The sequence below is a fragment of the Phallusia mammillata genome, chromosome 4, assembly GCF_965637545.1.
Source record: "Phallusia mammillata chromosome 4, kaPhaMamm4.hap1.1, whole genome shotgun sequence".
NCBI classification, from domain to species: Eukaryota; Metazoa; Chordata; class Ascidiacea; order Phlebobranchia; family Ascidiidae; genus Phallusia; species Phallusia mammillata.
This window is the reverse complement of record NC_137255.1, coordinates 28,773,159-28,800,471: the sequence shown is the minus strand read 5'-3', so window position 1 is coordinate 28,800,471 and position 27,313 is coordinate 28,773,159. Positions and strand designations below refer to the sequence as shown.

Below are 27,313 nucleotides of genomic sequence, written 5' to 3'. Positions count from 1 at the left end.
AGCGAAATACGAATATTTTTAGTTGATATTTCCTGTACTGGGTTACTTGAATGCATTTTGATTGATTGATTGGTTTTTAGTTTCTAAATAAAGTCCCATGGGTTGTGGATTGATTTTGGCTTTTAGCATAGAAAAACAATCGTCAGCAGTTATCCTTTTCAACTGGCAGGTAAAGCAACACAATATGGTATTTTGACTGTTTGGAATAAAGTGTAGCTAAAAAGCCAATAAGTCACTACATGGTGATGTTTGTACAACAGTTTGTTGTTTTCACATCTACACCAAAGCTTTGTTTGTCTAAAAGTCAGATTACTTCCGTTTGTTATCTGCACCATAACACAATCTGCTGACTCAGCAAATTATTTGTCTAGCTCAGTGGTTCCCAAACCTTTTATCCTGTGCGCCCTTTTAGTCGATATTCAAATCGAATTCCCCCCTACAAACTTAGTTTGCCAAAATATCGTTTACATTAACATTTTAATGTAATTCTTAGAACAGAAATTAAACTGCCTTAAATCGATATATAATATAAGAACTTTCTTTTTCTCAGCTCATATATGGCATTGCAGCAATAACACATAGCACAGACAACCAGTAAGAGATTAATATTGTGACACAAATTTCCCCCTACAAATTACATAATTCCTCCCTAGTGGGGAATTCCCCCCTGGTTGGGAACCACTGTAGAAAAGCTTTTTGTTTCAACAAGTGAACTTAAGAAAAGGCGGTCAAAAAGATATGTAACAATGCATTTGCATAAAATATCAGTAAAATGACCGAATGTGTAAACCGGTTTAGCAAATTACAGCCGCTATTTAGTGGTTCAACAACACGTGCATGGAAGTATATTGTGATGTAACAATTGGTTTTCTAAAACTGCACCATAATGGTGTTTTTTGGGAATACAAAAACTAGTTTGTTTTAAACTTAACTTCAGTTGTTTAAAATCATGTATGTAAACCGCCAGATTTACTAAATCTGGCAAAATTCAAGAAACTAGAAACATACTTAAATATTTCGGACCTGATTTTAAATCCAGGAAAACTTTTCACTTCTTATCAACATTTTGATCATTTTTACCTTAACTTTATGCTCTACTGGTGCGGATTTTGTGATTAAATCTTCCACTCGCGTTTTCGTTGTAACTGGAGTTTTCTTCTCTTTTTTGCGTTTCCTTAAACAAAAAAATGTTACATTGGACTTAAATACATGGAAAGTTTAACATATAACTGCAACTATTTTCTAGCAAGAAACGTATCATCAGAAAATATTTTACTTTGTTTTGATTTCATCTTCGCCTTTTGATGATTTTCGCTTTTTCACTTCTCGCAACGGAAGATTCAGCGATTCGGGTATGACGTCATCACGCCCTGTGTCAGCTCCCAACATGGACAGCTCCACTCTGCCATCATGCGGCGAAACGCTGTGAAAATGAAACCACTACGCTCAAAATTTTTTATTCATCATAATAAAATATATATTAACAGCGTACCGTATACCTTTGCGGGCTGGTTTAATTAAGCTGTGTGGACCATTCGCAGATATAATTTCTTTGAACGACTGATATAGGCGCATTGATCAAATCCACTCATAATATTACCTACTCCTAACATGAAATCAAAACTTAGCTCCAAAGTTAATTGGCAAAACTGTTTTTGTAAAGTTGAGCGTTTTTTCAATCGCCCAGGGGTGTAAGGAGATACAGTAAAAAGTTTGCAAAACAATGTCTTACACAGTCCGATCTGTTGACCGAAACTTCTATTGCTAAATGTTATTAATATAGGAACTGATTAGAATGGTTAAACATGTGTTTGGACAACAAGTTACCAATAACGTTGGATGTAAGCACACAGGTAATCATGCTGAGTTTTCCAACTATAGACATCCACCCACCTAACCACTGAACAATGTACCAACTTTCCTGGTGTAAAAATTTCATTCACTTTATCAACGTTCGACAGAAAATATTTTGAAGCTCGATTGAAAGTCACTCTGCCGTGACGAAGGCGAGATAGCGTGACAAAAATTCCAGCCTAAAAACAACCATCATCAAATTTGATGGTTTGCTAACTGTGGAAATTTTAAACTTGGTAAGGTAAAGTATGGGCAAAAACTGCAGAAATAGACACTGAAAAACGTGCAAAATTGAAAGCATAAGGGTCATATAGCTTGTATGGAGTAAAAACATTATATTACAGACGTTTTTAAAGTCGCTGTATTATAATTAACCTAATTAGTTCAAGTAGTCATCAAATAATACACAATTTCTTTGTTATTTTTTTTAAAAACAAGTTTGTGGTTCTACAGATCAACAAATCCAAAAAAAGTTTAGTGACCTTGGATGACGACTTCACGTAGCCTCGGAGCAGACTTTTCGGCTTCAGCGATTTCAGGTCGTCTAAATCCGGATCAATGGGGGATTCTGACGTCATGTCATGCATTGCTGATTTTCGCAATGACAGCGAGAGATGATCTCTAGCGCCATCGCCGACCACTGTACACCTGTTCGAAAAACACTTACTGTGCATAGTGATACCTTCACATCAAAAGTCAAATAGGGTGTGTTATTTTAAATACGAAACAGAATAATGCTTTACTAATATTCCATGACAAACTTATTTAAAGATATTAATACTGTGACATTGAGCTGACAATTATTGGGTAACCAAGCAGTTGATTAGCCATTGTTTGCAATGATGGTGCGGAATATTATACAAGGCATGACATTTCAGCCTGTTACTCCCACCAAATTTTAGTACCGTAATATGGATATACTAGCCTACATGGCTTGTCGCCAGCTGCACTGATGAAACCTACAGGTTGTGCACTGTATATATTTTAATTTGCCTGTGTATTTTCCAAACACCTTTTTCCCTACCTGACAATTTGACCAACTTCGAAATTTTTCAGCGGTTCTTCGACATATTCGTCGGCCAGATCAGTGATAGAGACTTTGCCCTGTGTTCTGAGTTCAGTGTGAAGTAATAATCCATCAGAGACGATTTGGCGGACTTCCCCGTTTGTGATACTTCCCATCCGTATGTCTTGAATGTCTTTCTTCGTTTCACGGTCGACCAAAGCACCTGTGGAAAAGTTTGATATTTTCAGTAAACATACTTGGTCCCATGGTAAACTAAGTAACCGAAATTAAGTGCTTGATTCGGTGTTATTGAAGTTTATTCATTTGTGCTCTCCACTTTATAGCGCTGTATCACGTTTCAACGTTGCACAGCTTCTCCGACTTAATGAAAATTTTAGTTGAATCTATGTTGCAACGATTACTTCATCGATCGAAATAAATGTGTGACAGAAAGTTGTGACATTATTACGTCATAGAGGTACAGCTAGCGCAAGAGTGGCAAGTTAAACAAAATTGTGGTTAGGTTAAAAATATTGAAAATACAAATACAAAGAACTGCAAAGCATACTGTTGTATTGTATAATACATGCTAATCTACTGGCAAAGCAATTCTATATCTTACAATTTTGGAATAACTTTCATGTTCCAAATGCCAAATTAAATGTGAAATGAATTGTTTTAAGTGACAAAGCCAAGCGAAGGTATGGTTTAACATACGAATTAACATTTCCGTCTTTTTACTTATCCGCTCGGATTCAAAACTTAAACCAACAGTAATAAATAATCGAAAAATCAGTGAATTCCACACCGTTCTCTGCTATACAGTTAGTTGACTAAAATTGTTTGGTGGTGCGATTATTCCTGCGTTAGCTAAACTAGAACCTAAAATTTTTACCTTTCCTGGCGAGAGTAATGTTTTTCCCGTCGTTACGCACCACCGCACAATGTAGCGCCCTCCCGTGGCGAAACTTGCTCTCGGCTTTCGCGGCCGTCTGAGGCTGCTCCGAGGCTAGTAGACGCGGCAAGTTGGCTTGCACACCAGGAATGATCTCCATACGTATGCAGTGGCGTCGTTTCTCGAACTAGGTAGAAATACAGAATCAAATAATGCCAACAAAAATATAAACACAAAAACAAGCAATTGAAAACAATAAAAATCATTATTTTACTTTAAAACATTTTCTCTGATACTAATGATTAGCCGTTTTTGCAAGCCTAATGTTCTTGAGTTGTTTAGCATGGAAACAAATAATAAATATCCGCACACGATTTTGATAATTGGGTATTTCAAAAATAAAACGATATCAAAATACATTACACAATTTTTAAACTTGGTCAAACAAACAATAACATTTTACAATAGCAATTTCTAAATCCTACTGTATCCATAAATGGAGCTATCACGTCTCTTCGTATTGTTATTAAAAACTTATTCAAATAGAAAATGTCTGTAATCACAACTTACATGTTTAACATAAGCAACCACCTCCCTGCCAACCGGAAACATCTCCGTCAAATTGACGTCACTGGTTGATGACGTCATCGCCTCCTTACGAGCCATGCTGAGCTCTGGCACGCCCCTGGTGGCGTTTCGTCGCGTGATCACAAGAAATTCGTGCGTTCTGACGTCACGGCATCCGATCACGTGACATTTCACTGTCTCACCCACGTGGATACTGCGCGAGAAAAAATGTTGCTTGCAGTTATTACCATTAAACACTAAATTGTAAGTTGACATCAAGTACTGCAGAACGATTATGGCTGTCATTCAACTTTGCGTTGTTTAATGTTGGCGCCCAAAAATATTTTACCAACTAACTTAATGTTTCTCAAGCCTAAGTCTGCAAAAAACTTATCAAAGCATAAAAAACAAGTGTGGAAAAACAAAACTAAGGCGAAAATAGTTTCAAACCCCCCGAAAAGAAAAAGACTGATATAAACCTTGAAAGTGGGTTAGAATTATCTTGAGGATCTTTCTCGATTTCGGAGGCGTGCAATCTCCCCACTAAAGGTCGCCCTTTCACTAGGGGGAGCGAAGTAATGACGACAAGAGCACAGGTTGCTCGAATCGACTTCACTCTTCCCTCAATCTGAAAGTTTAAGTAGTTGTTGTGAAGATTTTCCAACATAAAAGTAAAACAAATGTTTTGCTAACACAAAAGTTAAATACTTGCTGCGGAGATTTTCAAAAAAGACGCTTTTCAGGGAAGAAAACATCAAGTTTAAATACCTCAACAATTAGGCAAAAATGTAAATTTAGTGGTTTCATGTTCATCTAAACTCAATTCAACACATTGTGTACATTTACTGTTGCTGTGATTAAATAACATCTCTGTCGATGTAAGGAATCTTATTCCACGATAAAACTGACTTTCGAAGCATATTTTACATAAAATCGCTGACTCACTGTTACATCACTGTAACAGGTGTTGCGTCATAAAAGCTTACTTCCATCCCAACTTCAAGACTTCCCATGCCGTTCGAAAATTCGATCATCGAAATATCGGAAAGTTCGGAATCTTGTCGAACGCGTCGCCCAACTCCTGCTTGTAGTTTCGCTGACCCGAAAATTATTCCGTCTTTGCTAAAATACAATACACAAAGTCAAGACTTAAAAAGTAGATTGAGTTTCGTTGCCTGATACTTGGAGACTTGCCTAAGCTTAAAAAAACCATAGTTTTAGATTTTTATGATTGGATAAGTAGAATAGGGTTTACCCATGATAAAACAATTACAGTTAAACTTATAGCAATGATTCCATTTCTGTAGCTGTTGGATTGAGACTTAATCAAGGTTGTAAAATAAACTAAAAAAAGCAAAATTGAATAAATCAAGGCTGATTGAATTTTCCCTAATGATAAATTTGCGAATGATACACACAACATCGAATCTTTTTTAATTTTTATGGATTATATTTGTATGAGTAGATTAAATATGTTTCCCCATGGTGTAAAAAGCACAGTTAAACCTATAACAATGTCTCCATTTCTTTATCTCATCGGTTGGGACCAATTAAAGAATGTGGAAAAATGTTTAAAACTAATGACCATTTTTACTTGAATAAGTAGAACAATTTTTTTAAAATAGAGAAAAAAAAATAAGTAACGTGGAATGTCATTAGCTTGTGGGATTATTCTTTCAAATTCAGTAGAAAAAACACGATTAAAATTAAAAAGAAAAAACAATTAACGGAATGTAAGCCGTTATTAAAGATTTTATGTAAATAAACTGATTAAAATTGTTTTCATATGATAAACCATACGAGCTTTTGTGTTCTTACATTTCATGAACGCTGACTTGAACTTTCTGTTTCGCTTTGAACAATCTTCCTTCAGGTTCCGAATTCTCATTCCAGTGAACTTTGGTGGGTAAGCACACCACGTGACCACTTGTCGTCGAATAACCGACCGCCACGTCATCGTTAACATGTAACACGTGACAGTGTAGGGAAGTGCCGACAAATTCCTGAAAAAAATTGTGGCAAAATTTTGTGTTATGGTAAATTATTTTCTAGCTGCTTTGTTTCAAACATAATATTACAAGGCAATTTAAAATTTATTTTTAAAATCTTTTTTGAACAAAATAGTAATAAAACAAAAATCTTTAGAACTTTTGTGTTAAAAATACAGCCGTTTTTTTGTTAAACTTTTTTTGTAAGTAAATAAATACCACTTTTAACAGTAAAAACTTACTTCTGGACTTTTCCGACATTCTACAATCCTCGATATATTTGTCACAATCACTTCTTGTGACGTCATATTGACATGGATGACGACAGCGCTTGTTTCGTCGCAATTTTCTTCTGGAACGAAATGATTTTACTTATACAATAAACCGCGCAGTTAACCTTTGAACTGAAAACACAAAAATACCAAAAAAAATTGTGTGTAATAAAAACATTTTTGTTAGGCGTCTTTTCCAGTCCGTGTTTAGTGTTCTAAATATTAAATAAATTATTTTAAAATTTATTAAAAACACTTTTATTGTTGTTTGGGCGACAAAGGGTATGTGATCGATTTTTTAGGACAATAAAGTGACGCAACAATGTCCAAGTGACGCAACAATGGGCATTGTACGATTTTCAGCAGCAGGTGTTTGAATAATAACAACTCAAGATACTTACTTTGTTCTGTCACTAACATGCATTCGAATGCGGAAAATAGATTGTTATCGATTGTACACGTATTGTCAGCTTTCAATGTAATTGGAACAACTTGACCAATGCGAAGATCTGGGTTAAAAAACAAATGGTAAAAACATAAACGAGGCAATAATCCCACTGCACCGAACTACGTAGGCTGTGACGTTCTGCAAAAAAACACAAAACCGCGCATACAAATTAATTGACAAGTAAAACATGACGGACGCTTTCTGTTACGAAGGTAAAAAATCGATTGATGGTTCTTCAGTATTTTTTGCTGTAGGTTTATGTTGACCTGCATTAACCTCAAGTCGTGCAGCAGTCAAGCTGACGAAAAACCTATTACGCGGTTCGGTAAAAAACATCGTTATTTTTTATCTATCAGTTAAAATGAACATAAATGCAATACTGGGATCAGCCTTGAAGCGTCTATATGTGGAAATGCTTGGTGACCGGCTGACCCAGTGTAACGCCTTCATAGGAACCGGCGTACACATTTTTTTACTCCTTCGTTGATTTTTTGCAACAATTACCATTTCAATAACTTGTATTTTATAAACTAAAGAAAACTAAAAATTTATTACAAAAACACCCGAAACTTGGACAATATATACTTTTTTTTCGTTTGTTTTCTTTTGAAATTCTTTGTTTAATTTAACAAAAATATTACTTCAATAGATTACTGCAATCGGTTTAATATCAAGCCGTCTCCCGTAGTACTGCGTTTTATACATACAGTAAACGTTCGGGTAATTAGACAAAAAAAAACCCGTTTAGACAAAAAAAAAATTGTCAGGATTTAGGATACCCGATTATGATTAGTTCAAGCCCTACCACATTACAAATCATTTGTTCCTCGAGTTTCGTCCAAACTAGGCAAAGATCCGGATTAACCGAGGTTTATTGTATTTACAATGTAGTACACATCATAAGCCCTCATAAAACGTGAACCCAGGGTGTTCGACAGAACCAAAGAGTTTGGTAATGTAAAATAGAATGCAGTTTCGTTATGACATGTTGCTTACCTTTCTCTTGCTTGAAGTTGTTGATATATTCAACTTCTTGAAGATAATTTCCTATGAGCGAAGTGTCGGAATCCAAAGTACACTCGGAAGGACGGAGGCTCACCAGAAACCTGCGTTGATGTGAAAGTGAACAACGTGATAAAAAAATTCAATTGCATAAAAACACATGTCAGTAGTTGCGCACACACCAAAAAATCAAATTTAAGCCGACACCGCCAATATCAGTGATACAATTTTTTTTGGTATTTAGAGACAAGACCAAAAACTGAAAATTGCCCTTTGTCGTGTCATTATGCAACAAGACGAAACGCATTAGTGGAAAACAGGGTCATCAGTAATTAAACAAAATATACATGAAAATGTGCCGCTGTTCTGAGTCAACGCAAACCAATTATGACATCAAAGAGAAAACCACTGACCTTCGCTTTTCCTGGTCCACATTGGTAACCATAGCAACGACGGTCTGTCCCACGTGATAATGATCTTTGGTGTCGGGCAGAAAACGATCGCACATTGCCTGTAAGAATAATAAAATTTGCTAACTGACACAGAGTTGTAAGTCGGGCCGGGCTTTTCGGGCTTAGATTACTTCAAAAAAATTTGATTCGGGCCTGAATTTACACTCTGTGCCAATATTTTGTTGAATAAAATTAACTAGCCAAGCAGCCAGTTTCTGGACCTGACCTAATGTCAAACAGCCCTAAAACGCCTTGTTCAAGACCAATCTATTATTGTCTATTGTGTTTGTTGTCTCGGTATTTCCTGAGGCTTCAATGTATAGGCCTGTCAATCAAACTTTCGGGCCTGAACCGGCATCTCAAAAACGATTTGGGTTCGGGCTCCAGTTTCAGGCCCGTTAACAACTCTGTACTGAAACAGTGGGTACATATGGTTCTATAGTTGCGCTTTGCACAAAAAGTACGCTCGGGTACCAGTAATACAACCTAAATAGCCATGGACGATCGGAAGTAGAGGGGCTTTATGGCAACTGCTCAATGAAATTAAAACAAGAGAGTTCTGTGAGGTTCACTTTCGAACGATTTCAGTTTTGCTTATAAGAGAATTGTTACTATTGGTACAACTGGCGTGCTTGGTACCACAGGTACGCCCTGGAAATTTTTGTGAACATTTTTCTTAGCTTGTAAAAAAATGGTGGTAAAAATAATCAAATACTTTCTTGGACAAAATTAAGCGAATCAATAGTTAATTGTTGACATACTTGAACGTACGAAGCTTTAAATGGCAAAAACACAAATTTACGAAAAAGAAATTTCGATTTTATGCCAAAGAATTAAAATCACACAAGATTCGTTAAAAATTTGACAAGTTTTAAGAAATGTCTTTCGTTCGCACCTAAAAAATAATTGACACTAATCTTTGAAAAGATTTTTGAATGCCAATTATGTAACACACGATGGGTTGATTGATTGACATTGATTGGGAAGCAACGGTCTTGTGACAAATATAGAATAGATCAGCTCCCATTCTTGGCATATTTATTTCGGGCCACGTGCAAAATTGGATCATTTCGGAAAAATTTGTGCTCCTGAAACGTTTAGAAGCTGAAGAGTAATTTGTTTCTACAATTGGAATCAAAACTCACGTTTCTGTGGAAAGGTAAATCTACTTTTTACATTAAGGTAAGCGTTGTTTTCAAACAACCGGGTTTATTGCAATTTTGTCTCAATATTTTTTGTGATACCTAACTCTACGCAATTTTTTTTCGCGTTATATGTCATCGTAGAGTAGACTAATATATACAGCAATTCATTTTGCCTAGCAGCGTCGAAGAATAAAAGAATACTGCATGGAAATGGTTCCTTTAATTCATGATGCGTTAAAATTATACACACTGATTGTTTTTTGTTTGTTTAACATATTACCTTGCAGGTTTAAATACTGTATAGCATAAAATATAATTTTAACTTCTGAAATTGTGTCTAAAGCGACACTCTAAAATGATGATGTTACAAATATTCGGTTAATCACGCCTATTCGGCGAATTCGGTTATTATTATGATTCGGTTTCGATATTAGATTCCTAACTACGTGGAACAGAATCTTTTAAACTGTACAGTAACTAAAGTCGCGTCAAATATTATGACTTCTAAAGCACTATCGCATTGTCCGGTATTTAGTTTGCAAAATTTAAGGTAGCACACATAATACACTTTCTGGTGTGCTTTAAATTTGCGCGCATCTTGCAGGAATAAAAAATCTTTGTTTTCAACTACTATAACTTCTAAAGCACTATCGTTTTGTCCAGACAAAATATGATTAATCGGTTTGCAAAATTTAAGGTAGCTCACATTATACACCTAACAGGAATATTCTTTGTTTTTCCACAGAGGAAATTAAACCCTCTGCTATTTTGCAGCATCACCATGACATTGCAAAATCTAACGGCACCAGATTTGACGGGAAACCCTTTTGAAAACACAAACCGAGATACCCAGCTGTCTCCTGCACTGCTGCTGCTTATTGGTACCAACATGGGCTGGCTGATGGTGGTTATTATTCTGATCAACACCAGAAGACGGGCAGCGAACAATAACAGGTCAAGTTTAAATCTTTCAGCAACCCCTACAACAACTCCAGTATGCAGACGTCATTATTACTTTCCGTCAACTTCAAGAGGGAATAACAGGCGCGTATTTCGTGGTGCACTGGTGTCTGATAATACTTTAGATTGTCGATGCCCCAGCAACAATCGTGAAAAAAGCCCCAGATTAGGGGGCGCGCAACCCCAACAAGTCGACAGTGGGATCGGCCTAACTCCAACCATGTCGGTGCTGGATATGCAGAACGTGTGAATTTAAAGAGCAGAATTATTAACAATTTATTGAAAGAATGGAAAGTTTTTGACATGACACTCGTACTTACCTTACTATTTTAGCGTCGTCTCAATGTTATTTGTGTAATTGTATCAGTTAATTTTAAGCGTGCATAAATTCACCTTCCCAATTTAGAAGATTTAACATAATTTGGAGATAAACAAAGGCTATTTCATTAAGCGGCAAATATTCCCACCGAGCTCAAATTTGTTTGCTTATTTATTGTAAAAGTTGTTTGACAGCGTTTGTAATAAAAGAGAACAAACCATTTAATTTTTTAAAGCCAGCCTGTTTATAGTGAAATTGCAGGAAATGCAAATGTTGTTAACTTTCTTATCCACATTTTGTAAAGTAGTAACTTTTCGTATCCTATTCATTTCATTTCGTTTTTGTCAAAGTAAACCCTTCAATGCTAAATATTGCGATGCATTGTAAAACACTACAATCGACACCTTATGGCAAAATAAACACACTGTACAAATTTCATCCAATTTCGGACGTTGTTTAAAAAATTCACCTATACTTTAGAAGGCCAGTCGGGTAAATATTAGGGCTGAAGGCTGAAACAAAAAAATGTACACCTGCAAATGGCAAAATAAACAAACTGTCCCCTTCCTTCAGGGAAGGGGACCCATAATTACTCGTTTGATCTTATGCATTTACAAGTGCCAAATTGTAAGGAAAGGGCAGAAACCAACAAGCTATTAAGGTAGTAATGCGAAAAAACATCTCATCCAAGGAGCAATGATTTACTTAATAACATTCTATCCGAATTAATACCACACAATCGCGTCACCAAGCATGGCATAAAACACTTTTTACGTCCAACTCAGCAGTATACCATAACGTCATAAAAGTCAAGACCTACTGATTTCGGGCAGAGTCCCACCAGTCCGTTGCCAATTTCCACAAACACGCCATAATCGGCAATGTGACGTATGAAGGCTGGCAAGGTCATGTTGGGTTCAAGATCACTGAAGGTCAGATTGCCCTCGTCACGCATGAGTCGTTCCCGCAGATACTTCACCAACAACGGTTTACGTGAAACTGCAAAAGTAAAATAAAGTGATTAAACCTCATTTCAAGTCGGTGAATAGTGTTCCTAAAATCACAATTTGTTTGGGACTAAACAACTTGTATATTGTGACATATATTGCAATTAATAGACTTTAATAATGAGAACAGTTTAATTTATGAGTGGTTCTTAACCTTTTGGAAGAAACAAATCACTTTTTTTTACATGTTTAGAGTTACAGACGCTTACGTAAAGTCTACCCTAACTTTACAAGTTCTTTTCATAAACTTCAAAGAGCTAAACATGATAAAACTTGTTAGGAACCACTGGTTTTAACACATAACGCTTAATACTTACCAACGGGTTTAGGTTTTATGGAAACCACTAGACATTCTTGTACCACGGAACCTTGCTTCAAAGTTGAGTGGATTTCATTAGCAAGCGTTGGGAAGTCAGATAAATGTGTGGTTGGAAGATTGAAGTGTTTCTTGTTGTCGGTTGTCACAGGTTCAGTAATTTCAACTTCTAATCCGGATTCGACGCTGTCCTTTACTTTTACGCTTACGATCTGATAAAACAAGGGCTAATTTAAATGTTCTAGGGAGGTTAAAGTAAAAAAAAACAATAATAAAGCAAAAACTACAAAAAATGAGTACGAAAAATGACCTAACCTAAACCCAAACCAGTATCATAATTTCAGTCAGGGAAAAGAGAAAAATATTTATGGGTAAACGTATGGGATGCTAGGATAATCTCATCGTTTACGGTGTCTAATTTATACAAAAGTAAAAATACACTGAAAATGGTATGGCGCCATATCACCCAATTATTATGAAAACGTGGATGTCAAATCAACCTTCACCTTTGTCACCCAGGGTTTAGTCATGTTTGTCGCTTAAATCCGTGTTAAACCAACACTTGAAATTTTGAGTAGGAGTGAAAGTTGTGTACTGTTGTGTGGGTGAAGTCGCAGTGCAGAGGGAAAGGCCTCGTTTAAAGCGGGCGAATCCATATCTGGGTGGGACTCGCTTCCTTTGTATTCACAACACGAGAAGTGGGCGGGGTCTACTTACAAGTGGGCGTGACATAAGAAAGGCGGGGAGGAAAAGTGAGATTCCGACTTACTCCGGGTTCACTTGAGTGCTATGACGGAGTACTTCCCGATTACAAGTTTTTTTGGAAGATTAGAGATTAGAGGGCGTGAAACCTTATAACTGTTTGATCGAATGCAATGAATAAATTTCAACTGCAAAACCGCATCCTTTTGTGACAAAAGTTGATAACGCATTGGAATGCAAAAAAAACACAAAATAAACTCGCTAGCACTTCATTAAAACAGTTTGGAACATTCAATGATTGGTGTTTGGCCGCATGATGCACATCCCTGAATTAGAGGTTGCTATTTTTGTGGCTCCACCCCACTTTACTTTAAGATGGACGTAATCACGGAAACAAACACACACTTACTAAACTTTTGTATCTAACATTGAATTTTTTGTTTTGTGAAACCGTTCCAGAGAACACTTGTGTGTTTCGTGTAAGTCATATGTTATGGAACTTTTAAAAGATCAGTGTGTAAAGATGTCTAAACAACACCAAAAAGCGCAAAACTAAACACACGAACGGCTTTACGCATAAAATACGGTGGTTCGTAACCCACTTCACCCAACAGCACAAAGACTTTTATTTTTTCTTCGCAGTATCTGTTACCATTTTGTAGATTTCAAAGACACAATTTAGCCACCAAAGACACGTATTTCGCATACCCAAAACATTGCCTTACCCTTAACACATATCAAGTTTACCCCTTGGGGATTTTTTGAAATAAAAATCTCATTTATACATGGTTCCTCATTTCTGGGGGTCGCAAAGCAACAGGACTTTGAAAACCAGAAACAACCCATCTGATTTCACTATTAATTTTGCGCTTCTTCACCACGCCAACTGTTTTGGTCCCTTGCTTATTGGGCTTCTCTCTAGTGCCGTTGGTGCATAAAATAGCATGCAATTATAACGGCAATATATAACTACTGTTCTCAAAAATCGACAGCACACGTTTTAGGCTCGTTTCTTAAGTTTTGTGAACACTAGCGTGGTTTCTTTACGCTGGACAAAGGTGCCAACCAGCCATGTCTTATGTTGGTATACCGGAAAATAGATATGTTCATTGAATGGTTCTGTGAATGTATAATCTTTTTTCAGCTTGCGATACAGGTTGCAAAACAATCATTCCTAAGCTTTGATACCCATCTGCTAATGCTTAAAAGTAGAAACCTTGGTTTAAATGGTCCGGTCGTTTGCCTAACTTGGTGCTAATGATTTCACAACCTAAACCCATCAATACTTTTCCTTACCTGACCAACTTTGATACGCCCGGTGTCTGATTTTTCCTTCCTCGCATCTTTAACATTGTGTTGTTTCGGTTTGAGGCAGAATGACAACAATAATCGCTGTGCATCAGCTTCACATGAGATTACACGACATTTCATCACCTGTTAATTGGAGTAAATAATAATGATTCGCACAGGATCTATATATACCTCTTATAGTAGGCATTATAAAGTTGAGAATCGCGGAGTTTAATTGGTCCAGAAAGTAAAAGTAATCTCTTTTTACAGAATTTCTGGTCTGATTCACGTTTGGTTTTAAACAAAAAACGGTTTCGGTTCAGGTTTTGTACTTTTGTACTTGTGCCCCTATTTTAGGCCCGCTTATAACTTCACTTTATAGTGTGTTACGTCAGCGTACGCCCAGAAACATAAAAAAGAGAAATGTTGGCCCAACCAGTTGTGGTACGGAGCGGAAATTTAATGAGAATTAAAAAAAAACAGCTTGCCGGAAATGCGCAACTATTTACGCATTATGAGGTACACCGCTGCTTTAGGCAAACAATTAGGTACTCAACACCTTTACAACCACAATATTCGGCAGACTGACAACGTTTTTTGGTGTATGCAATAAAATGTTTGCCATGTCACATGACAGTTTTATCAGGACTGATTTAATACAGTATTGGAATTAATACGCTATTTAATACGCTAAATTGGAACTTACACGTTAACAGAAACAAAGTAAAAAATGCAATGCAAACAAAAACAACTATGAAAAACGTACCTGGCCAACAAAGAAGGTTTTCTCTGGGAATTCGACGTCATCAGCAGATAACTCGCGTCGTGGAACAAGACCTGTGACGTTGTTGAACATTTTTACCACGCAACTGAAAACAAAGAAGAGGTAGAAATTAGTTGACGTTGCTTCCTATAAAGAAGAGACGTACAGGTGAAATTATTGCAATCAAAAGTGAGTAAAGATTAAATAATGCGAAAGTAAGAATTGCAACTGCAGGTATAGCTGAATTTAGTGAGCTTTTTTGAGAAAACTCTTAAATCAATACCTTACACCAATGGTTCTTGATATTATTATTAGCGTTACCCCTGCACTAAGAACAAACAGATTTATTTCATTTACCCACTTTTTACAAACAAATTACCAATGTGCTTTCCACAGTAATTACGAGGTCAGGAAACTATGCAATTACCCCCGATGAAATATGTCGAATCAGGGGTTTATTACCAACAGGTTAAGAAGCACTGCCTTACACAAAAACACGAAACACAATATTTTTATTTCTATGTGCCTTAACTTTCCATTATCGTCACCAAGCAGTTTTTAAATGGTGGTCTCACATTTTAATAAGTTCACACCTCGTAATAAGTAATAAGTAATAACCTACCTTTACAATAAAATAAAGTAGGATATATAAAAATTGCAGCACTTACCCAACTTGCTTAGCGCTGATAACGAAGGCGTGTATGATGTCACCCGGATGTAACTGGTCGTAACCGGTTACAACTGGTAACTTTGTGTGAACCAGTGTTGGTTTGTGGGTGAGGTGAAGGTGGTGCCGGATACCATCTACTGTTAATACCTGAAAAAAAAAAAATATATTTTTTGAAACCGATTTCTATTTGAATAACTGACGATGCCAAGAGGTGAAATATATATTTTTAAGTTTTTGTTTCCAGATTTGCAATGAAAAAAAGGTATACACAACGCAGATTAAATGTCTTACAGTCCTTTTGTAATAAACAGCAAGATCTTATACCTATATTTAATTATAATTTACTCATCTTATTTGCGTTTTTTTTTTGCGGTAACTCCTTCGGAATAAAGTGTTTTTTAGTAACACTCCCCTGAAAGTCTTGACAAAAACTTGCAATTTTTCTGTCATTTGTGTTACTAACTAGAGATGTACCGAATATAGGGTTTGCCGAATTTATTCGGCCGAATCGGCCACTTTTGCAAAGATTCGGTTTCGGCCGAATAATTTGTTGCGATTCGGCCGAAACCGAATCTTTTACGAACACATATTTAAAGCGTTAAACGTGTCTTTTCTGCATAGTACCAACGAAAATCGCGCCAATCATTATCTTTTTTAACACATTATCGCTTTTACCACTGCAGACAACTAATCAGTAATTCATTGTCAGGTTGGCAATCATGCTTGAGGCAATGTTAAACCCCACAGAACTAAAATAGGGACGAAACACAACCATTCTGCACTAATTGCCTGGTAGATAAACTTATATTTTCATGTCAAACGTGTAGCTTACGACTTCGCGTGACGTCATAAATGATTCGGTTGATTCGGCCGAATTTATTCGGCAAAACCACCGAATATTCGGTTTCGGCCGAATCGAAATTTCGCCGATTCGGTACATCACTATTACTAACCATACCGCTTATATATTGTATGCTAATTTAATGATTGTCATAAAACATTTTTTTTGTCAAAAATTTCAAAAATTGAAAACAAAATTATTCTGGCTAAAATGGTTCTAAAACAAAAAATACTACCTACATTGCACTAAATTACGCACAAAGTTTGGAAAAAAACGTGTATGCTTTGACTGTTTAGCAAAACTTTGAGGTTTCATGACTTGATCTATAGCGACCTCTAGCGGTGAGCAAAATACGCACCCGACAAGTGATGACGTCACCCTCGTTAAACCTTTTCTCCGGTTTTTGTAGGATGATGTCTGAGAAATGGATGCGAGAAACGTAACCGCGGAGATTTCCACCAGATTTAAAGGATTTGCCTGAAAACAGTAAATGAAAAAAAAAATGTTTTCCGTATATTTTATAATTTACGAAGCCCCTAATAAGGGTTAAAAATGGGGTACAATCGATTTGATGGAAACCAGCTTAAACTAAACATTACACAACACAGTTAGCAACTGTGAAAGGTAAGTTTAATTTCCATGACTTTTAACAATCACCAAATATGGCATGTCAAAACCCCAAATGTTTTGTCGAATACCGAGCATCGCAAGTTAATGCTCGGTCTAGCACAGTGGTTCCCAACTAGGGCCCATGGCTCCCCAGGGGGGCACGAGCTGTGTTCTGGGGGGCCACAGGAGTTTTCACCAGAAACAACCACAAAAAGCCATTTTCTTTTTTTAATGCGCATAACTAAGTGTGTGTTGGAAATAACTTTATTCCCAATTTAATCGATTATTTCACACACTATTTGCCTATATTGAGGTTTTTCACGATTACGGATTCTTTTTTACTCTATTCGACCTGTTTAAAGCCGAAATTAGTACCGAATTCCAACACGGGTTGCCATTTCATTTTTTAAGGGGGCACAGGACTTTGCTGGAATTCCTTGCTACATTTGTAGCTTTCCTAGGTCCCGTACGTCACCAGCGGTGTGTTAAGGTGTACAGACCCCTGAAATGCGCGTTATGATGCATTTAATAAAACAAGCATTTTTGTGTTTGAATGCCCTTTCAAACCCTAGTTCCGTATGCAGAGCATGGATATGCAAATTAATGCTCGGGCCAGTTTGTGCAACTTCTCGGCCGAGCACCGAGAAATAGCGATGCTCGGTACCGAGTAATCGGGTTCTGGCACGGCTCGACCCATCCCTGTTATTCGCTTCATCAGTATCGGCTACTTTGCTACACACCTTCTCCAGAACCAAGTAAAACCTGGAATCCTTTCGAGTTGACTTCAGTGATTTTAGCTTGAACCAAAGCACCAGGAATAATATCCTGATAGCGAAAAAATGTGGCTTCCAGAATACTCCTGAAAAACACAATTTATCAAAGCCTTTTCTCCTGCAGCAAATTAATATTTGTTTAAAAATCCCAAGGAAAGATTACAACGAACTATTTGCACCCACATTAGTGGTCTTTATATACTTGTTCTGTAATTGCTTGTCTACATGAATGCTTAGAGCAGATCATATTGATGAATATTTGTTTGAATAGTTTTTTAATTATTTTTCAAAAAGCAATAGAGGGTTTAGGTACAAAATAGGGACAAAAAACGTTTTGAGATATTTTAAAATATAGGACATTCACCATTTTGTAACACAGAAAACTTACTGTCTTGCACTTAATTCCAAAACTCCATCAACTTGTAGATTGTCGATGACCCGAGCTTTTATTGTTTTGTTGTTGAGCAAGTTTACTAGTTCAGCCTCACTTTTTTGATCCGACAAGTTTCGTTGAAATATAATTCCATATGGGCCATTCTTATCCGTCTGCAAAACCCAAAAGTGATGATATAATCTAAGTGACTAGAAGCAGGTTCAACATTTAATTTGCCTTGTTTAATGTCATAAAAACATAGTTATACCTAGGATGAACTGTTCGGATAACAGTTAACCCCCAAAAATGACTTAAAAAATATCATTTTTATACATTTTGTTTCATAGCATTGAGTGTAACTTAACCTAAAAAGGAAATCTGCAGGATTTGAAACATAGCTTACTTACTTCAGATAGAAGTAACCATTATTAATTTTTTGTTAAAAACTGAGATAAAAAACACTAGTAGCTCAGCACAACTACTATCAAATCATCACAATTATATAAACTAGGCTACAACAGATTTTCAAATACATACCTGACAAAGCACACACATTCCTTTAATAATCTTCAAAACTTTTACTTTACATCTGTGTCCGACTGGATATCTTTCCTGCAGAACAAAATAAGAAGTATACACAAAAATGTTTCTATATAGCAAGGATTGGTGTTAATTATGTTAAAGTAAACATTTTTAAAAGATTAGTTTATTTCGCTTGGTGAAAGACAACTGGTGACACAATTTTCACTAAAACAATCACCAAGCTGGAAATAACTGCGCAACCTTACTGAGCTCAAAACAGTGGAGGGCACAATTGGTGGATAATGGTTAAACATGCTGCAGCTACACTGTATCATAAGGCGTTATGTGACCGAGGCCCAATAAAGTGAGGTTCACGAAATGTGAGTAAACACAATGACTGGGGTGAACGTTGGTGGGACGTAAAGTGTGTTACCTGATGCAAATCGATGAACTCATTCCTTTGTTCGGCACTCCAAACTTTCGGATTCGTTGTCAAGGCAACATGTTTTCCAGATGTTACATACAAAATACAAGCGACAATGCTTTTATCATCAGCTGAAAAACTGGTATTAGTCTGATTTTCATCTCGATTGTTTTCAGTTCCCTTTCTCTTTTTCTTCTTGTGTTTCGGTTGAGCGACTTCATTTGTTTCCATGTCGTCCCCCTGTTGTGCTTTATCATCAAATTTTTGTTGAGAAATCATTTGTGAATTGAAAACTGAGATGCTCCCCTCAAAATCAAGGAATTTTCCAATCGTTCCTTCATGTAATGTCTGAAACATAAAAACAAGAAACCTTAGAACTGTGTAATTCAACCTTTGATTCACATTAACTTTTTGACGTCCCCGAAACATTGAATCCAATTTTGCACAGAATTTGCAAAATCTTTAAGGTGTAAAATAAGAAATTAACCAGCTTTAAATCCATAAGCCCACTATTAGTTACCATAATTTAAGAAATTAGGATAGATACAACATATTAGGTAATAAAACAGCAGGATTTAATTTGCTTTAAGATTGCCAGATTATTTTCAATGTGTTCTGTCTGTTACTGTTAGGTTTGCATTCTTTGAAATGTTGGTCAGTAAACTGGATTACAACACTCTTTTGTAGCTCTTTTTGTGCCACAACCCAAATGTTTTTTTTGCATCCCTGTGATGATATGATACATCTTTTTTATATTTATTAAAAGCATCAGGAGCTTGAACAGTTAAATATTGTGTATTTCTGAAAATAACTTTAGGTTGCAGGCACCAATTGAGAACACTGGACACAGATTGAAAGTGTGACTTGAGCAGAGCAATGCATGTTAGAATAAGTTTAAACAATCACTGTTGTTATCAATGGTGTACAACATGAAACTTACATGTTTCAAAATGTACCATTTCAAAGTACAACCAAAATTTGAACATATATGTAATTTTAAGTGCATTCAAATGAAAATGCACCTAAAAAAAGATTTTCGAAAACAAAAGTTTTAAAATTTTTGCTATATTTCAAGTATTCGACAGATTTGTGACATAACAATAGGTCAGTTGTCCACTTCAGAACATAAGCATTGTTTGAAATATTTGCACCTGTACTGAATGACAACAATTGGTGATTGACATAAAACCACAAATATAATAATAAGAAAACTTGAAATTGCTGTAAACACTTCAGGGTTTTTGTAATTAGTTAAGCCGTCCTTGAGGTTACAATGGTGAAAGTCTCTCTCCTGGCTGATGTAACAAGTGTACTTCAATCGATTGGCTTCCACTTCTTAAGATGTGTATTAGGAAAAAAGGATAGTTTAACTATGTTACATTGGCAGGATTGGAACAAAAAAGCAAATCAGGAAATAAAGACGTGCCATTAAGTGAACTAGAAAGGCCAAGTTTAAGTAAAAGAGTTGCTTTTTTTAAAACAACTAAGTGACACAGGGTGATAAAAGCCATTAGTACCAAGGGCTAAGGAAGTTTTTTGCACTTAAAGATATATTGTATATTAATACAATTAGTGAATTAGTGTCGATATTTCTTGAGTGCGAATTGTAGGCAATGTGAGTTTGAAAACAAAACCGCTTGCATATAGATAGCAAATACATCAGTTTATAAACATTTTAACAAAAGAATGTATTTACAAGGTACAAAAAATTTAAACCATTTTTAACAGTGTTAAGTGATCCACATGTAAGAATAAGGAATGAGCTATTCAGTCAACATTTATATTCTGATCGTATTAGACACACAAAAAATAATGTGTTATTTTACCTTGGTAGGGGTAAACTTCACTAATGTGCCAGGAAAGATTGTGTCCAGTGTGATTCCATGCTCAGGTTTGGCCTGAAAAACAATAACAAAAGTTTATTAATTAAATGCATCAAATACAACTTCAGAGAGCAGCTTCTTGGGTTTATATATTTTAATAAGCATTGTTTGTAAACAATTTGTTGCAGATGTATCAGAGAGGAGTAAAAAAGAAATATGAGTCATATATTTGCACACAAACCAGAGTTTACACTTTCTTTCATTTACATGACATCATTTGTTTGGAAACCTTAACTTCAATTGCTTCTTGTAACAATTAATATAACTTTTTTAGTTGGAATGCTATTGAAAACAAATGTAAAAAGTTTTTGTAAAATGGGAAGTTCTGCCAGTTCGCAAAAGAACAAAGATACCAACTCCGAACAGGCAGCTAAACAATTGTTACTGCAACGAAAAGTAACCACCGATATTTTGGAAAGACTTGCTCGCGTGCTACCAGTCGTCAACAACCCTTTGGCAAAAACTCTTAAGTGAGAAACCTGAGTTTAGATATTTGAAACAATATTTTAAACTACACACAAAAATGCACATTTTGAGATTAGAAACAAACATAGATTAGTTTTTTTTGAACCTTTGAATTTTGAATTAAGTGGGTTTTGATTTAGTTTGTGACTAACTAAAGAATCAGAATCAACAGTGCACTTTGGAAATGCTTTTTAAAAAGAAAACAAAAACACTAGTTAATTTAAAAGTGGTTAAAGGCTTTGTTTAATGCGAGCTTACCCCAAAATGAAAATGTATGTATTGAACAACCATGGTGCAGATACGTTTTGTTTAATTTTATTAAGATTTATTCATATAGTTAATTTCTTTTAATGAAAATCCACTATTTCAATCAAATTAGACTCCAAAAAGAATCACAACAGGAGTTGGAATGGGGAGGCAACTTGATGTATCTTGAAGAGTGGAAGAAAGTGAAAAAAGATGACGCAACAATAGGAAACCTCATCGAGCTCCTCAAAAGTGGAGGACACAAGTGTGTAAAAATGATCTCTTATTAAAACTTTCATGTCAAGCTTTGATTATACCAACATACTTTTAACTCTACAGTCCTCATAACACACTCCTTTTGTAATTTTATGTTTAAAAAAGAATCCCAATCCTGGTTTTTATTTGTGAATTGTTTGTGTAATATTTCATGACATTTTATCTACCAATTGTATGTCAGTGGTTTATTTTTATGCAGATGTTTTTAGCCAGTTGCATGCAATCATGAATTCTCTTCTATTGCATTCTGAAATCACAAACTGTGGCCCATTGAAAGATAAATAAAATGATCCAGATAATAGGATGAAAAACCTTAACAGATTAAATGTTTCGATCTGTAAAACTAAAAAAAAGTTGTAATGTCTATTGAATAAGCAACACTTTTTTTAATTGGCTGACACCATTTTTTGTGTTATTTTAAGTTTTAGGGCAATTGTTTGAAAACTGCTCTGATTGTTTTTATGTAGGCCTGATGTCTATGAATGTTTGTTTAACATCAGTCGTGAGCCGAAAAATGCAACGACTGCCACCGACAAAGTGAACACCTCACCACGAAATTCCCCCACTCCACCAAGAAGAACACACACTGCCAATCAACCTCTACCACCAGCTAGGCCTATTTCTAAACGTAAGGACCAACATCTGTCAGCTCAGTTTTACCCAGGAATTAAGTAGCTATAGATGTTTGTGAAAAAATTAGGCTAAGAAAAAAAGTGTCAAAGAAATTTTAAGACAACTAATTAACTAAGACTTCAATAAGATGAAAATATGGAATTGGAAGACACAAAGTCTTTGATGCTACAACATTTTACAATTGCAGTTTGCAGCTTATGTTGACCAAATGTTGTTTCAGTTCGCAACTATTACGAAAGTAACGGGCGGATTACGCATCTCATGGTCGGTCCACCTCCGTAAGAAAATCTCTGACATGTAAAGACACTTGGTCAATGTAAGTTGCAAACTTGGCAAATAGCTACATTTTTAAATGTATTCTGATAATTGTGTGCAGTAATTCAGAGAATCCTATCTAATATCAACTTCAATTTGCATGTTTACAATTTGGGGTTTTTTCTTAACTATGACAGGCCAGAGTTTGAAATTCATTCTTGTAAATTGATGATAAAATCCACCAGTTAAAGATAATAGCTTTACAAATTGGATATTCAATTAACAGGATCTGTCTGTTTGAAAAAATGGTGGGAAAACTTGAATGCAGATGTTGACTAATAATCCAAACATTTTTAGCTGTCAGAACAGCAAGTAGGACAAATCCACGGTCACCCAGAAAATCAATTGAAAGTCCTCCAGAATTTGCAAGTAATATTCCTGTTGACACAATCCTATTGCCCCATGATCACAAACCGATTGTTGAAGAAATAACATCATTGTCTGGCTGCAATATTCAACCAAAAACAGAACAGTATGATACCATGGAGGATAATTATTATGAAACAGGTAAAGCATTGTTTTCATGAAAAAGATATAAGAATGTAAAACAGTTTAAATATTTGAGAAAAATTTGCAATGACCTTATATTAGTTTTACAACATTACTGTTCAGAAAATTTTACCCTTTTTACCAAAGGTTTAATCAAACTAACATGTGAATTTAAATTCATAATCAGTATGGTGTTGGCTTTAGGCATTTACCATAAAAAATATTAGTCCCCATTTCCAGCAGTTCCCCTTTTCTTTTTTGACAACATTTTTCTATCTATTCTCCAGATGCAAAGATACAAGACACTGGGTACAGAAATTTGCATTCATCCCACGATCCACAATTCAAGACAGAAGCCAAAAGAAATATGTGAGCAGACAAGTTGGATTTCCTTGTCAGAAATAAAACTCTCCCAACTTAGTCATTTATTTGAAAGAATGTGTCCAGTATTTGTCACAAATCAACTATGTTTAAAGTCTGTTCAGCCTTTTATGTGTTCAAAGTCCTTAAAATATGCTTAGATCAAATAATTAAATATCAACATAAATTCATAACTCAACCATAAAGCATTCATGCAGACCAACCATGACACACTTATGAACATATCATAGTAACCCAGGTTTAGTAAGGTGTTATACTGAATCAGCTGGACACCAAGCAATAAAACAAGATAAGGTTTGAACATAACTGAAATATGAAAGCAATTTGTGAAGCTTGAATTCCAACTATCTACTTGTTTCATCACTAAAATAAATATTTTCAGTAGTCGAAGCCCCACAGATGATTTAAAGCAACAAATGCGGTACGAGGCTTTGCACCCATGGACCGACTATCGAGAGTGGGGCGACGTTGCAACAAGTTGGACATTCGGAACAGAAGATGGTCACCATGGCAACAGCCAATCAGCTATCGGCGAATACATGCCAGGCATAGCTGTTGTGAATCAGGTAAAAAGATAATCAAGACCCAATTGAACAGTGCCCTCAAGGTGGATTGTACTTAGTGAGTTTGTTGTTATGCTGCCATGTTATTGTACTGAATTCGCCTGTCAAAACCCAGTTCAGGACAGTTATGGAAGGTGTTGGCCAAATATCTACTACGAAAGAGGAATTTTACTTATTTATATTTACCATAGGAAACCAAAAAATGCCCTGTAATCTAAGTCCTAAAGCTAACCTAATCTTGTTTGATGTTTAATATAAATAACTAAAGAGCCCGCCCAAATTTTCAAGCATATATTTTATAGCTTTATTACAGGTTGTCCGTGCCTGTAAAAGAATTATCAAAAAAATTATTTATCAGAACATTGTTGCCACTGATACGAAAGAAAAAATGCTTCACTTTTTTACCACCACTGGACAACTTGTCAACTCTGTAAGCACTGGAAACTTGACACCAGGTAGAGTTGGTAAAAAAAATTAATCAAAGAAATGTAAACTAGATATTATGCCTGGCAGCAATAGCTAGATAAAATGTATGGTTAGATATAACGACTACAAAATAATAAATTGCAAAGCAGGGGCTTTTTTATTCCATGTTTTAGTAATAAGTTATCTTTACATGTATTTGACCTCATTGATTGAATTAATGGAATTTTTAAAAGTGACAAAGTATTATAAAATCTATTGTTTTTAATAGGTGGAATTTGTTTCACAAACCATGACACGATAGCAGTGAGCTGTGGGACAGTGGTAGGTTTGTGGAGCCCGGAAGGGGAATATATGGGTGAATTTGGACGAGGAATGTTTGGGTGGTGTCGGGGGATTTGTATGGATCACACTAACAGGTATCAATTTGCTGATTTTCTTGTTTGGCAAAGACAATCTTTTTGAAAATAGAATCTACATAAGGCTTTGATTTTTAAAGGAAAGAACTGGGTTCTTGCAAAAACATTGATTGTGTTTTGTTCATTTTGCTTCTCCTTTTTGGATTATGCAACATGAGAAATGTTTTTTTTTATTCACTTGTTAAAAATGGCACACAAGAGGCCAATTGGTAGCAAAAGCAACACAATTCTATAGTTTTGTAACTGTTTTGATTTAGATTTATAATCTCTGACATGGAGTCGAACACAGTGACCTTGCATTCCATCGATGGACATCTTATAACCACTCTACAAGCTGTTGGGCCAAACCAGTTCAACAAACCATATTATGTGACAGTTAACCACAGAAATCAGGTAAGAGAAATAGATTTTTTTTTAATTTCTTTCTCTAATACACAAATTTCTGTTGCATTGATTTTGCACTTATCGCAAATGAAGTTTTTAAATTGTTACCCAAATGACGATCCTTAGATTCGTTGACCTTGTGTATGTATACTCTTTAAGAACCATATTTCATCGTTCAGATCTTGGTTTGTGACAGTAGAAATCATTGTATCAAAGTATTCGACAAAAACGGCCACTACCTTAGTAAATTTGGCTCATTTGGAAGTTCTAATGGTCAGTTGAGGGTGCCACTGGGAATTCACACTGATTGCTGCGGAAATGTACTAGTATGTGACTATGGAAATCACAGGTCAGTGTGAAATCTTACTTTATCACTTTAACCAAAACTCCAGTGTAATTTTAAAAATCAAAACCTTTAAATTTCATTTAGCAAAACAATACTTTGTCCAGGTATTTCTCTGAAACAACTGTATAATTTTGTTGTTTAACCACTAAAAATATTACAAAAGATCTTCAGCACACAAGAATTATCACAATTTCTTTACAAGGTACACACAATTTTGACCCTAATCAGTGCTATAAAATGATTTTTTTATGTAGTGTGTGTGCCTTTTACCAGATAAAAGCACCACAAAAGGAAATAGCAATGTTTCTTACTTTATCAACTTAAATAATACTTTCCAAAGATACAACAATATCCCCCAAAACAAACAAACTTTATTTCTAGAATCAGCATGTTTAGTTGCGGAGGATGGTTTCTCAAAAACTTTCTGACGAGAGCGCAGAGCATCGGACAACCAATAGCAGTTTCATCATTTGGCAAACGTAAACTTGTGGTGAGCACAATGGGACGGAACTACCTCAACGCGTTTGAGTTTTCCCGAAGTGGAGAGCGCAATTCTCCATTAATTGATTACATGCAATGAGATTTTGGATACCAGGAGAAAATTATCTCACCTTTTTATATGTGTCTGGTCATTGCACAGAAAAGTGAGAGCTCACAGCCTAAATTCGTTCTCTGGTGGATAAGACTGAAAGTTTCACGAGTTGTGAGAGAAAGCCACAAATATTCTTGCTTTACACAGCACTTAACAAGCACAAGAAAAACTCCCAAAAACAGAGTAGCATGAAAATGTTATAAAAACAAGAGCTGGCAGCAAAACGCAAACCTTAGTTGACATCCCACAGTTGCAACATATAGATTGATGGAATTAGCTCAGAAGTTGTTGTACATATACATTCACCTTTTGGGCAAAATTAAGGGCTTAATTATGTCAAATTCTTTTTTTTTAAAACAAATTTTAAAAATCAAACAAATACATTTTTTTCAACTACAAGTTCATATAATATGAAGTGGAGTATATATATATATGATTTTTGTTTTGATTTCAAGTGCAGGTTTCGTTATTGTGAGAGATTTGTATTTTCTGTCAATTGCTTTTGATATATTTAAAATCTCACTTTTTGTTTTGAATATAAAATACAAGAAAATACTTACTAGCATTTTGTTCAACTTCTTTGGATCATTTGATAGAGTAATGATACTTCCATTGCTTTTAACAGAGAGGACAGTACATCGTATGACACTACCCACTGATAATTTAAAGTTGGCGTCTGAAAGCAAAAATCACCATTATC

At 35.6% G+C, this 27,313-nt stretch overlaps 2 protein-coding genes and 1 long non-coding RNA gene across 5 annotated transcripts in view; 2 read left to right on the top strand and 1 right to left on the bottom strand.

The window, feature by feature from the left end:
* The window catches only part of LOC145222628 (protein RRP5 homolog), a 35,556-nt gene that overhangs the window by 5,806 nt on the left and 2,437 nt on the right, over positions 1 to 27,313 (bottom strand). Inside the window, exons 6-31 of one of the 3 annotated variants that reach the window (XM_080088790.1) lie at positions 27,174 to 27,289; positions 21,025 to 21,096; positions 19,208 to 19,546; positions 18,790 to 18,864; positions 18,268 to 18,425; positions 17,847 to 17,965; positions 16,856 to 16,974; positions 15,655 to 15,803; positions 14,990 to 15,092; positions 14,230 to 14,367; positions 12,233 to 12,443; positions 11,729 to 11,907; positions 8,446 to 8,543; positions 8,027 to 8,136; positions 6,984 to 7,091; positions 6,553 to 6,662; positions 6,141 to 6,325; positions 5,279 to 5,444; positions 4,802 to 4,950; positions 4,326 to 4,536; positions 3,756 to 3,942; positions 2,879 to 3,083; positions 2,337 to 2,502; positions 1,894 to 2,033; positions 1,277 to 1,423; positions 1,081 to 1,174 (exon numbers count right to left, since the gene is read on the bottom strand). In XM_080088790.1, the coding sequence (XP_079944916.1) occupies positions 1,081 to 1,174; positions 1,277 to 1,423; positions 1,894 to 2,033; positions 2,337 to 2,502; positions 2,879 to 3,083; positions 3,756 to 3,942; positions 4,326 to 4,536; positions 4,802 to 4,950; positions 5,279 to 5,444; positions 6,141 to 6,325; positions 6,553 to 6,662; positions 6,984 to 7,091; positions 8,027 to 8,136; positions 8,446 to 8,543; positions 11,729 to 11,907; positions 12,233 to 12,443; positions 14,230 to 14,367; positions 14,990 to 15,092; positions 15,655 to 15,803; positions 16,856 to 16,974; positions 17,847 to 17,965; positions 18,268 to 18,425; positions 18,790 to 18,864; positions 19,208 to 19,546; positions 21,025 to 21,096; positions 27,174 to 27,289 (3,854 nt within the window). The remainder of the gene's footprint in view (positions 1 to 1,080; positions 1,175 to 1,276; positions 1,424 to 1,893; positions 2,034 to 2,336; positions 2,503 to 2,878; positions 3,084 to 3,755; positions 3,943 to 4,325; positions 4,537 to 4,801; positions 4,951 to 5,278; positions 5,445 to 6,140; positions 6,326 to 6,552; positions 6,663 to 6,983; positions 7,092 to 8,026; positions 8,137 to 8,445; positions 8,544 to 11,728; positions 11,908 to 12,232; positions 12,444 to 14,229; positions 14,368 to 14,989; positions 15,093 to 15,654; positions 15,804 to 16,855; positions 16,975 to 17,846; positions 17,966 to 18,267; positions 18,426 to 18,789; positions 18,865 to 19,207; positions 19,547 to 21,024; positions 21,097 to 27,173; positions 27,290 to 27,313) is intronic. The other 2 variants (XM_080088792.1, XM_080088791.1) reach the window with 2 other exon arrangements.
* LOC145222632 (uncharacterized) lies at positions 9,478 to 11,497 on the top strand. Its single transcript, XR_013859366.1, has 2 exons — positions 9,478 to 9,666; positions 10,404 to 11,497. It is a non-coding gene; the product is annotated as an uncharacterized LOC145222632 (long non-coding RNA).
* On the top strand, positions 21,317 to 26,853 carry LOC145222301 (uncharacterized). Its single transcript, XM_080088400.1, has 11 exons — positions 21,317 to 21,551; positions 21,926 to 22,057; positions 22,536 to 22,696; positions 23,314 to 23,523; positions 23,793 to 23,874; positions 24,269 to 24,452; positions 24,808 to 24,913; positions 25,144 to 25,291; positions 25,549 to 25,684; positions 25,855 to 26,024; positions 26,403 to 26,853. The coding sequence occupies exons 1-11, from the start codon at positions 21,361 to 21,363 to the stop codon at positions 26,599 to 26,601; spliced, it is 1,719 nt and encodes a 572-aa protein (XP_079944526.1). The 5' UTR covers positions 21,317 to 21,360; the 3' UTR covers positions 26,602 to 26,853.

Excerpts from the sequence above, each read along its gene's own strand:
- LOC145222301 (XM_080088400.1), top strand. The coding sequence starts at position 21,361 with ATGCTATTGAAAACAAATGTAAAAAGTTTTTGTAAAATGGGAAGTTCT. Across the intron at positions 21,552-21,925 it reads CCTTTGGCAAAAACTCTTAA|ACTCCAAAAAGAATCACAAC; the intron begins GTGAGAAACCTG and ends CAATCAAATTAG. Across the intron at positions 22,058-22,535 it reads CTCAAAAGTGGAGGACACAA|GCCTGATGTCTATGAATGTT; the intron begins GTGTGTAAAAAT and ends GTTTTTATGTAG.